This window comes from Saccoglossus kowalevskii, chromosome 12 (genome assembly GCF_978046115.1).
Source record: "Saccoglossus kowalevskii chromosome 12, keSacKowa6.1, whole genome shotgun sequence".
In the NCBI taxonomy this organism is placed as follows: domain Eukaryota; kingdom Metazoa; phylum Hemichordata; class Enteropneusta; family Harrimaniidae; genus Saccoglossus; species Saccoglossus kowalevskii.
Window position 1 is genome coordinate 26,121,166 of NC_140652.1, and position 12,071 is coordinate 26,133,236.

Below are 12,071 nucleotides of genomic sequence, written 5' to 3' on the forward strand. Positions count from 1 at the left end.
CGAGAAGCATATATAGCGCTAGTTTCCGTACCAAAGATGAATGCGTACTTTTCTGTTCTATTTATAGACGGATTCTACGAAAGAGTGACGTCAAACCAAATAGGTAGAGCGAGGGCGCGTCAATTAAAAAAAAAAAGAGTGTAGAGTGTAACATTTTGGTGGCAGTATTTCTTATGCTGGGTTAAATCTAAATAGCACCTGGTGGAGTAGTAAATTAATATGATTGGCTGAGCAAATAGCCACCTGGGTTCGTACATCGAGACGGGAAAGACAGGCTTTTGTAAATATTGTGTGCTGAAAGTAGTAGCTTGCTATCATAGTCATGCGCTGCAGGCAGTTATCAAGTTATGAACTGAAGCTGACAATTGACAATTGATTAATGTAAATTTGATGACTTTTAAAGGGTGGTGTTTAATCGTATGTATTTACCAGTTAGTTGACTGAAACTTTGCAGTCACGGAATGTAATATTGTCCGTCATTTTGCGTACTACGCTTATTCATTTACTTCTGCTGTGAATGCTATTTTTTAATTAATTGTTGTTTTCGACAACCTAGCTGAGGTGTGGTGGTCGGCGCACTGAGTGGTCGTAACTTCGTAGTGTCCAGTTTCTACAAGATTTGCTGGGGCACGCTGCAGACGCCGGGGTTCAGACTGGAACTTGCTGTCGGGTCTACGTTTTTGTAGTTCAACTACTATATGGCGAATGTACTGACGCACGTGGCGAGCGGATATCTAGAGTCGATATTAGCAAGGTCAACACAGGAAACGTTGGAGCGAGATAGCTCCACAAACAAACAAATGTTTTCAAATGATGTTTAAGCTGAAAAATACGATATTTTTAAAAAGAAATATTCTTCCCACACTTTCCCGCCCATTTTATCTTGATTACTAGAGGGTCTTACCCCTTAAGAGTCACCTACATATCTACAATGTGACTGACCTTCAAACTGAAAACAAATAAAGTCCCCTAACTCGGTGTCTATTAACAAATGTAGTTCAATTTAGAAAACCTGCTTAAATTCATATTCGTCAGCTAATTTTACATTACATCTATTCACTGTGGAGCCAATATATTGAGCACATTCACTCACATCAAAGAAAACAAATTTGTTACCATATTGTTTGTTGTATATTATGACTGTACTATTTCAAAGTGCTTGATTTCAAAACGTGTCATTGATATATTTTTTCATGCACACTATATAAATGTATTTCGAGTGCAGACACAATCGTAATCATGTTATCAGTGGAAACACTTTCTGAAACGTGTCTGATCATGCAATTTTCAATATTTGGATTGCGTGGAAACGCTTTAAATAAGTACAAAACACTCCCAAAATGTAATCACAATTGTTTTTATCATATAATACACTTTTCATAATTATGCAGATTATAACCACTTTAAATGTGTTACTCTAGTAGATTTTTTTATTTTTAAACAGTAATGTAATATAAACAAATGATTCAGAAATAAGTGTTTAATTATATTTCAAAGCGATGATGACAAAAAGGTGTACTATATTAAAACAATCGGATTTACACTGCAGCTACAGAACGTATACACCTTAGGGAATGACCATTTATTATTCCTAAAGGGGGTCGGGCAATTCTCGGTTCTTTTTCAAAAAAATCAATAGTTGGGACAGTAGTTGGACTGGTGCTACTTTTGTCGGTAGCAATGAAGATTGTGTTACTCGTGATAGCAGTGGGACTCATGCCTGTGATGATGTTGGTAGGCCCACATGTAGTGGCAGCAGGTCTAGCGTAGGTGACAATGGTAACGATGGTAGTAGGTCCAATGCCACTTTTCTTGGGTTTAATAAGGATGTTGTTACTGGTGATAGTAGTGGGGCTGTGGTGTAGGTGGTAGTGATGATATTGTCACTAGTGATCGTAGTGGATCTAATACCACTTGTGTTGGTGGCAATGAGGATGTCGATGGATTGTCAGCTTTAATAAGACATGTTTTGCAATAATGGATACTTCTTTTAATTATATTTACACACATTTTAAACAAGATATTTGCATGTAATGACATTTAATGTTTATTTTTTTGATATATATATATATATTATTTTACATCTGTCAACAAAATATTTTTTTATATCTATGTATATTTTTGTTTTATTATATTTAAATATATTCAGTTTATTTATTTTGTGTTTCAATAAAAAAGGCGTAAAGTAAAAAAAAAATGTGTCCCAATCTTTAAAAGAAAAATATTTGCCCCCCTTCAGCCTTGATAAAAAGTTCTTGGCCCCTCTTTGTGGCTTTGGGAAATATGCTGACGCCCTCAGGAATAATATATGGTCATTCCTTTGTCAAATTAACATAGTACATTCTGATTATACATTGTTATAAATAATAAGTCCACCCACCACTCTACCTATCAAGGGATGAACTATTAATTCACTGGACAATTCCACTTTGCATAGGGTGAAATAAACGTCGATTAGTTGGGAATACTGACGGAGTTAGTCCGTCGGCGAGGGCGTGGTTTCAATTTACTTATTGACAAATTTGCGCCCCTCATCATCCCCGCAACTATTCATTTTCACTGCCCATTTCTTGTCACATTTTGACCACATTGACCGGGTTTTAGGTTCATAAGTTTGCTAGTGAATACAATTTCCATTGATAACTTAGCGGTTTTCACTTTAACCCTACCCAAAAATAACCCCCAGGAATGATTGTTGAATTTACTGTACCGTACATGTGGCATTCATCGAGGAGCTTTACCTGAAAAAGTTGTGAAATTTACCAGTCATTGAGCCTAAGCTCCTAGGAGTTAGGATCACTCAGAAACAAGCTGCTGGGCAGGGTGTTAGCCAGCCACTATTCCACCCACCAAACGGACTGGCAACTGTTTCTCATTTTTCTGTTTTTTTCCTATTGTTCTTTGATAATTTTACCAAAATATATCCAAAACTATCTACATTTTCCTGGTTGAATTGTTTTGGACTAGCAGTTGCAAATTCCTGGCTAATAGCCTGCTGCCGGGGTATACATTTATAACATAACAGAAAAGTCCAAAATCTTGCAGAATATACCGTTGTTAAACAACTATTTTTATGTAAACACAATATCATATATATATTTGACAATAAGTACAGTATATTTAATGCCAAGATAAATACTAACATAACCCGACGCAAATGATATCAATATTACAAAACACGTGAGGACGATAACACAATATGCGAAGGAACTTGACTGAAGAGGCCATGGTGTCCTTAAAGGGCGGCGGTCGTCGCGCCGAGTCCTGTTCGATATGGGACTCGTATCGACGCATACAACGCGTGTAAAATACATTGTTTATTTACATGAAATTCTAACACGCGCTGCGCGACGACCACCACGCTTTAACATTTATAGCAAAACACAAGACAGATCGAAAGTCCTATAAATAGAAAAAAAACAGAAAAGCAGATAGATAGTTTTATACATATTTACAGTGCAACAAATCAACATAATAAACATATACTTGAAAACTTTGACACTGAATAGAAACGACATTTTATCAAATAATATTTTTTTTAATTGTTTTCGCTATGTACACTACGTTTTCAGACTTGTCGGTTTTCTTCCCATGAGAATGTGGAATGATATATTAAAATACATTATTTGTTTACATGAAATTCGAACACACCCTTTAACATGACATTGTGAGACGGAAAATATTTATGTTTGGAAAGAGAGACCGAAAGTAAACCCATCCCCATCCCCGGAACTCCGCGATTCCAGGAATAAGTTAAATATTCGAAAAAGTACACGTAAATTGGTTACCCAGGCAAAACAGTAAATCGACCACAGCATTTGTACCGTACACAAATAACACTGACTATAAATGACAGGTCAACTACATAAATGTTCATAGCGACATAGTTTATATAGCGGCCCTGACTCTAATCACAGTCCATTTCTTTGTTGAGGGACTGTGTCCTAATATACATTGTATTGGTTATAATTTGGCTTCATCCACATGACCACACTGACCGTGCTCCGACATTGAGGCCCAATGTTGAAATACTGCCTAAATGGCTCGAGGAATTCCAACTTTTCATTACTTGGTATTCGACAGACGACGTGCTCGGCTCGGTACAACTCCACCAGTCCGCTGTTACAGGCCGCTATCGTTATAAGTTTGGTTACGCCACCACCGGCGTTGTCCATGTAGAAAACAATTGCTCCGGTTTTCATGGTGTGAAATATAGTTTCCAAGGATATCATTGTTTTTTTCCTTCGCTGATCGTCGCCGGCCATTGCTGAGACCACTTTCACCATCGTTACAATGTCGGCAATGGCAATACCCGGACAGTTGAGGCAGGCATTATCCAAAGAAGTTTTATCGGCTAAATCAACAGAGTTGTACAGAATATCGTCAAGTTCACATACATCATTCCCGGTTCGTTTCTTGATTGTATGGAATATCATATCGGCCATGTGTTTCCAGTCCGCACAAATGTCCATTACGCAGGGTTGAATGAGCACCGGCTTCCGCCTCGTAGTCTGACCACTAGGCGAGAACGAACGTTGGAGCGGATGTAACGACATGGACGACACGCTCCCGAAGACATAATTTTGCGGAATTGGACGACCAAAGTTGAAATTAAAACTCCACGGCGATGGCATTTGCAGAATGTTCCACGGTCCAGAATCTCTCCAATGGTACGCGGAGTTTGCGTTATTTCGAATGCGATATTGCCAACTCAACCGAGTGCTTAGTATGGCTGTTGTAGGGAAAATTAGCCTCTGGGCGTGGATGAAAAGGAACAAGCCAGCAATGTCGGTACCGGGACCACCGCCAATAGCACACATGCGAATATGACGAGAATCAATGAGAGAGTTCATAATATCTTGAAATGTACGACAGTGTAGATATGACTTGAGAAAAAACATCTTCAGTATGTAAGCATGGGACACAAAAAATCGATAGAAATATGCCAACCTGAAGATCGGTGAGAAGAAGACGTCGAGGCTAGGCATCAGTCGCAGATTGTTGTCCGAGTACGAATTGCAGATGTGTTTGACAGCATAATGCACTTCTTGAAAGACGCGAAGCTCCTTCTGTTTATAGTTCAGTTCGTAGTGATATTCCAGCGTGTACGGTTCGAAAACCTTTCGGTAGTCAGATTCCACGGACGTCATTTCGCTCTCCATAATTTCATCGTATATCGTATATCACAGTTCGGATAATCTCATTGCTCAGGGAAAACAGAGACGGTACCACGGTCATGACTGCCACAACAAGAAATATCCGACTCCACCAAAGCTGCTGGAAGATGTGTCCTGATTGGGCCGCTGCGTGACGGACATACAAATCGACCAATCAACACCGTTTATTTTAAATCTCAATTGCCATTCAACATATAAAAGACACCTGTAAAGATCGACGCGATTGAAAAAAAATGCGTATTTTGATAAAAATTATACAAAGTGTGATTGGAAAGTTGGAAATGTATCACAAAGTGGTACAAAATCACTGATTGAAGAAGCAACGTACATTTATTGATTCAAATTACAAACAATTATATTTTTCGTCGATGTGTTCATTTCATAGATTGGGGGTGGCTGCATTTTTTTATAATTGAATCCGATACAGCCAAGCTGACTTTGAAAACACCGCCCATACTTAAGACGTGCGTAAGTTCCGTGCATACAGGATACAGGGTAACACTGTGTAGGGGAGGAATTAGGTACTCTGGAAATATTTTATTCACATCTGCATGACAATTACTTTTTTTCTTCATATATTTCCATTCTTCCTTCTATATTATATATAATAAAGAAAATTTCGGAAATAGTCGTTACAAATCGGCACTAACAATTTATGTAATTTAATTATTCATGCAAAATAACTAAATTAAAATCAAATCTTCTCACTCAGTATTATTCATTTGAAAACTCGAAACTGGATGAATTTATTTTTCTGCAAATATTCGTAATTCGCATTTCAACCGAACCAATCACACTATACGTCGAAGGAATACAACTCAAAACGGCAGCAGAACGTGATTCCAATTCACATAATTAAATTGATTTAAATTGCTTAGGCCGATAAGGTAACCGTGGTTGACTATATAGAGGGGGCTCTCATAGTTTCCTGGGCGCGGTCACGCGACTCCTAATTGATTGGACGTGATGCGCTAAATTCGAGCTTGACCGTTTCGAACCGTGTTCATTGAGCGCAATTTACTAGTACTGTCAGAAATATAACCAAAAATATGGGTCATAAATCATGATTTGCCTAACCGATATTGCTTATCATAGTAAGGCAATTTTTTACATAGAAATTAAAAGCATGGTTATTTATTCTGTTGCAAAAAAGTAGACCACTACGAACCATGCTGTCGCGACTAAACTTACAACTAAACATTTTCCGAAAAATATGGATGAAAAAATAAATAACGGTAAAAAACCAAAGGCTATTCCATTAAAGATTGGTCACGAGTTTCCCAGCATGCAATTCAGTTAGTTATGCCCCTACGTTAACATAATGTACATAGAATGCATGATATACTAATACATGACATAAAACAATCGTTGATTGACGTCGTGGTGCGCGAATTTGTCTGCAAAACTAGTGTTAATTTGCATTCATCTAGCATCATGACATGTTCCTTACTATAGCCGAGTATGGGAGGCGGCATTGTCACAGAAAGTGCGAAGTGGATACCGACCCGGATTAAGTACATGTTTGTACTAGTAACGCAAGAGGCGGCGCACGAGTGATTTGCTTACCATCCCTTGCGTCCCGTAGGCGCAAGTGGTCGCGCATTTGCGGGAGAGGGGGGGGGGGGGTGCAGCCGCCACTGGTCACGGCATGTAGTCTCCCAGTTCAGCTAAAATGCTTTTTCTTTGCCAAATAAAGTGTAATCCAATACTCATTCAGTCTGTACTGCACTGATTTCCAAAGGACTTTCTACACTTTTATATAGAGAGGTAGTGAGGATCACGATAACGCCAGTAATCTAGTCAGTCACTGCCACTTCATAAGTGAGTCGATCACTAATATTCCCGTTAATTCTAGATTTAAAACCAGTATCACACCCAACGAGCGTTCGATGAGAAATGGGTGTGGCACATACAACCTTCTATTAAATGTTTGAGTTGGAATGTTGTGTTGAATATACATTAGTAAGTTTAATTATATTACAGGGGTGTTTTGGTTACCAGATTGCTGTAACGTGAACCGAAGTTCAATTTATAAAGTCCTCGATACAAGACACGAATAAATGCTTATTTTCAGTAGCAAAAGCGTTCTCAAGAATCGACGCTAATGCTCAACAAAAACATCACCACCAACGACACACTACAGAAATGATTCTTTTTATTTCAACTCGAATATTGTGTGTTCAAGATGTGTATACACAAATATTTGAAAATGAATTATTGGAGAGAAATTCCCACTGAATATTGTATTACTGTATTAACGCCTAGGGTCGTTGGAAACACACGAATACAAATTACGTTTTTACAAACAGTTTTCATTAGACAAAATAAATGCTTGGGCGCGATAGCCAACATCCAATCAGTGGCCACTAGTTGGTCCCATGACGGATATTATTTCAGTATCCCCTGGGTTCTACACAATTATTCTGGTCCGTTACATTACAGCTCATGGTAATGGTAATGATAATGATATATCTATTTATACATATTTGTATAAAGATCCAGATAGGACTTAGCAATATATTTAATTCTAAGTTCAGTATAAAGGAAACAACATGAGATTTTATTTGTCCACAATATGCTATTTTCCGTTCACTGCAAGATTCGTGTTATGCGTGAACTCGAATGTAAAAGCAGAACAAACAAAGAGAACTATAAACAGTTCGATAGGCACTATATTCATCATTCCTACACGAAGCAGAATTGCATACCGCTCATTTGCATATCCGAATATGTTCGAAGTACAATCCATGTCGTTCAACACAGATATGCTATACCCACCAATTATTTAATCAGTAACTCGTTTTAATGAAACATTTGGTTAACTAGATTTAGATGTACACGATTTGCTTCAGACAAGTCTTCTCAAATTTGTAAAGGTATTAAAACATACAATGAATGACGATCTTTATAAACCGGCTAGAAGCTTTGTGTACTACAACTATTAGGTACGGAGAATCAAGCCAAAACAGTATCGAAATATTCAGCAGAAAACAAGACAAGCGGTGACGGTTCGGTAATCCATATATAATTCGTATATACATAAATAAAACGTTGTTTTGTGTATCACGTGCGTCATTTCACCACAGTAACATTACCTTACACAACGTAGTCCCCGATAAAATTGTTCGTACTTTTACGTTTCCGTTGTCACAAAAGGAATAATTTTACGTTTTGACAGATGCATGTCACACACCGAACCTAAGGTTTATTGCACGCGTCTCCGCAATGTTGTTCGCAGCTTCCATTTTCTATACGCGGTGTGATAACTACGGATTGTGGTAAAAATCGTTCATGCAAGAAAGTTATGTGTATATTTTGATAACCTTTATTCAGTTTTTCTAAAATCGGGTGAAATAAACAAAATATCCTTGCTAATTTGAGCTAATATAATTACGAACTAGCAGAATTGCGTCCTAGTATGGTATAATATTGTCTGATTAGTACAAATTCTTGTTTACTGCAAAGAAAGACACAAAATTCTGGCGGCAATCATTCGTGTCTGCTGACGTCAAGCTAAGAATAATTATCGTGGGATAATATATGTATATATTATAAATACATTTTAACGCATGCGCATATTTTGACGATCCAAAAATATTAATTATGACATTTTGCAGGCACGTATTTTGATGTCTAAATGGCTACCCCGTTACTCTGAACAACTCTCACTGTCTTAACCAACTCGGCATAACGTGCACGTTGAACGTAAGTTTATTGATTTTCAAATTATATTATTGGAACCAGTGATACAACTGAGGTTAATTTTGCATCTGATGAAGAAAAGGTGAATTTGCCGTATGTCTGCACATAGGCTATCCACCGTATATCATCCTTTGTACAACGGCTAATCAACAAAATTAGGTCATCGTTAAATTTTTATTCAGAATAACAGACATATGTACGTATAAACATGAAATACGAGAATCGAACTCACAAAAAATATTTGGAACGTGATTAAGTGATTGATTTATTGAACATAAATTGTATATTTTAATGGTAGAAAATTGGTGAGCAATTATGTCTGGTAACTAGTACCAGATTGTCCACTGTGTACTGCCAGCGACATACAGCTAAAGTGTAAAACATGTACCCAGTTACAATGGTATTTCAAGGGCATATATATCTCTTAATGCTATAACAATAGGAACAAATAAATATAAATATATATATAATACACAATCTCTTCTAATCACGTGTTAAATTACTGTCTAGTAAATAAGCACTTCAACATAATAAATATATCCTTTATATATATTTTTTATTTGTCTATATTCGTTATAGAATATATATATATATATAGAGAATTGTGAGTTGTTGTCTGTGATACCAATATAACTATATCGGAAAGTACAATGGCAAGACCATCAGAGGATTTGTTCAACTATTTAGATGAATATCATTTAAGTTTTCAAACTTTGTTGGATAACGGTTTGAAATCAAGGGAGTTTCGTTACAAGGAAGATGCAATAAAAATGATTGGTAAGCTAGATCTAGAATCCCGCAAAGAAGTACGTGTTCTCTCTATTGGATCCGGCAACGGTATGTTACATGAGTGTTTTCATGCGATTATTTGTACCACATGGCAATATAAAACAAAAATTTCCATTTTTTACAATACTAGTAAACTGTCACTTATGCATTGTGTACACATTCAACATGTCTTATATTTGCTGAAATATTATAATTGAAACATAATGGATGATACCGGACTATCCAATTAAATATAACATTATACAAATGTGTTCATTTTATCAGGTGATGTCGATCTTCACTTCATTAATGCGTTGGTGGATAAATATACTAAAATACACTACACCGTGGTAGAACCAGCTAAGGCTTCAATAGATGAATTTAAGAGGTTAACTAAATCCAAGAAAGATATATGGAATGGGGTCAACTTTATTTTTCGTGTTCAAGAAGTGGAAGACTATCTTGAAGAAGGTGGTACATCTGATAAATATGACGTCATACATGCCTGTCATTCATTGTACCGTTGTCGTGATGCTGAAAATACACTGCATTATTTATATAACATGCTCTCAAAGGAAGGGATGCTTCTCATAAGAGTTATTAAAGGTACGCATACATACTAATTCCATGTATACTTGGAGTGTGATCGAATGCATTATCAATCTCACATGTCGTTTCATTTATGTCTCCAAGTATTAGTATCTGTCGATTTCATATCCATTTTCCTGTTCATTGTGTTACATAATCCTTACACAACAGAACTTTGTTGTGAAGTCATTTGAGAAACAAACATCTATATACATTATAGACCCAGCATCAAAGCTTCCATTATAACTGCAACTCGTCGTCTTATACACAGGTGGAGGATGGTTGAAGTTCTGTATTTACAGAAACAAGAAGTTCCAATTTCCAGAAATTAAAACAACAAGTTTAATAAAACGTCAGTTTCCTGATGCTTCAATTGAGATAATACATGGCACTGCTGCAGTCACTGTCACTAAGTGTTTTGACAAAGAAGCGAAGGATGGCAATAGAATGCTGGATTTCCTAACTCAAGTATTGAACTTTAGGAACTCACGACCACCAGACGAGGTTGAGGACTGCTTGAGATATTTCAGGGATGAATGCTGTTATGTGAAAGCAAATGAAATAATGTTTGATTACGCTGAAGAAGACATCATTATTTGGAAGAAGAAACAACATGCCCAGTAGTAATTTAGATTACACGAGTTTTGCTTTCGAAATACCTAATTTTATTAATAGATATTTTACTTATCTAGTTGTTCAAATATTTCTAGCTTCTCTGAAACTGCCCAACGCGATTGCTGTGTATAATGACATACACACTTTACTAATCTAACTTTCCATGGCAATCTGTCATGGTTATCTTGTATAATATTTTAATGTATAGTTTTTGTCAAATTTAGAAGCAATGGTCCAATTTGATTGAATGTTAAGCCACGCATATGTTTTTAGTTTTTCTCTTTTTCGTTTAGAGATGATATTCATGTTTGTCGTTCGTTAATAATATTTTATATCTGTAAGGGTCATTCTAGCTTAGAAATGGCATTTGAATTTAGAAATTTGAAAATAAAATTTATAATAATGTCAATAGTTTTGAATATGTAGGACTTTTGATTTTGTGATAATGATTAATATTATTATGAGGTTTCGTTCTTTTGTACATTTTGCTTCTGCTTTTTTCTGTATTTATGTTCCCGTCGAAATAGGAAGACAATTAACATTTGGCTAAAATTCGGGATGATAATTGTGCAACGTGCTCTCAAACGCGAAATCACTTGTTACATAAAAATGCCTGGTCAACATATTGACTACATTGGCTAATTTCGACCATTTACTATAAGAGTTGCAAAAATATGGATCCTTTGAAATGGTTCTTAGTTATAAATTAAAGATTTTGTTATTACTTGTACCGTACGAAACAGTGCTGTCGAGTTTCAATATTCATGTAGTTGTGTATTAATTCCTCTATTACCGCATATATATATATATATATATATATATATATATATATATATATATATATATATATATATATATATATATATATATATATATATATATATATATATATATATATATATACATTCCTATAAAACTTTAGGTCAATTTATTGTTACTGCACTTGTCGAGAACATGCTTCATATGGGAGCTATTAGTGTGTACAGATTGGATGAGTGAGTACTGTCACAGTTCTTCAGCGAGACGAGGCAGTTAACTTGATCTAATTGTCACGGGTGGGGGTGTTGGGGTTAATAATGTGAGTGGGGTTAGCTAGTTAACCCTTATATCCTGAGAGCGGTGGAAATACGACGACATGTTAATATAACGACGCGTGTGAGTTTTTTGTTGTGCATATTATCAATTGAAAATACTGATCCAGCGACCCAGTGTAAATTGGTT

At 36.2% G+C, this 12,071-nt stretch overlaps 1 protein-coding gene across 1 annotated transcript; it reads left to right on the top strand.

The window, feature by feature from the left end:
• Positions 1 to 8,795: 8,795 nt before the first annotated feature.
• On the top strand, positions 8,796 to 11,590 carry LOC102808325 (histamine N-methyltransferase-like). The gene is made up of 4 exons (XM_006823729.3): positions 8,796 to 8,882; positions 9,459 to 9,716; positions 9,933 to 10,253; positions 10,507 to 11,590. The coding sequence occupies exons 2-4, from the start codon at positions 9,530 to 9,532 to the stop codon at positions 10,857 to 10,859; spliced, it is 861 nt and encodes a 286-aa protein (XP_006823792.2). The 5' UTR covers positions 8,796 to 8,882; positions 9,459 to 9,529; the 3' UTR covers positions 10,860 to 11,590.
• The last annotated feature ends 481 nt before the right edge of the window (positions 11,591 to 12,071 follow it).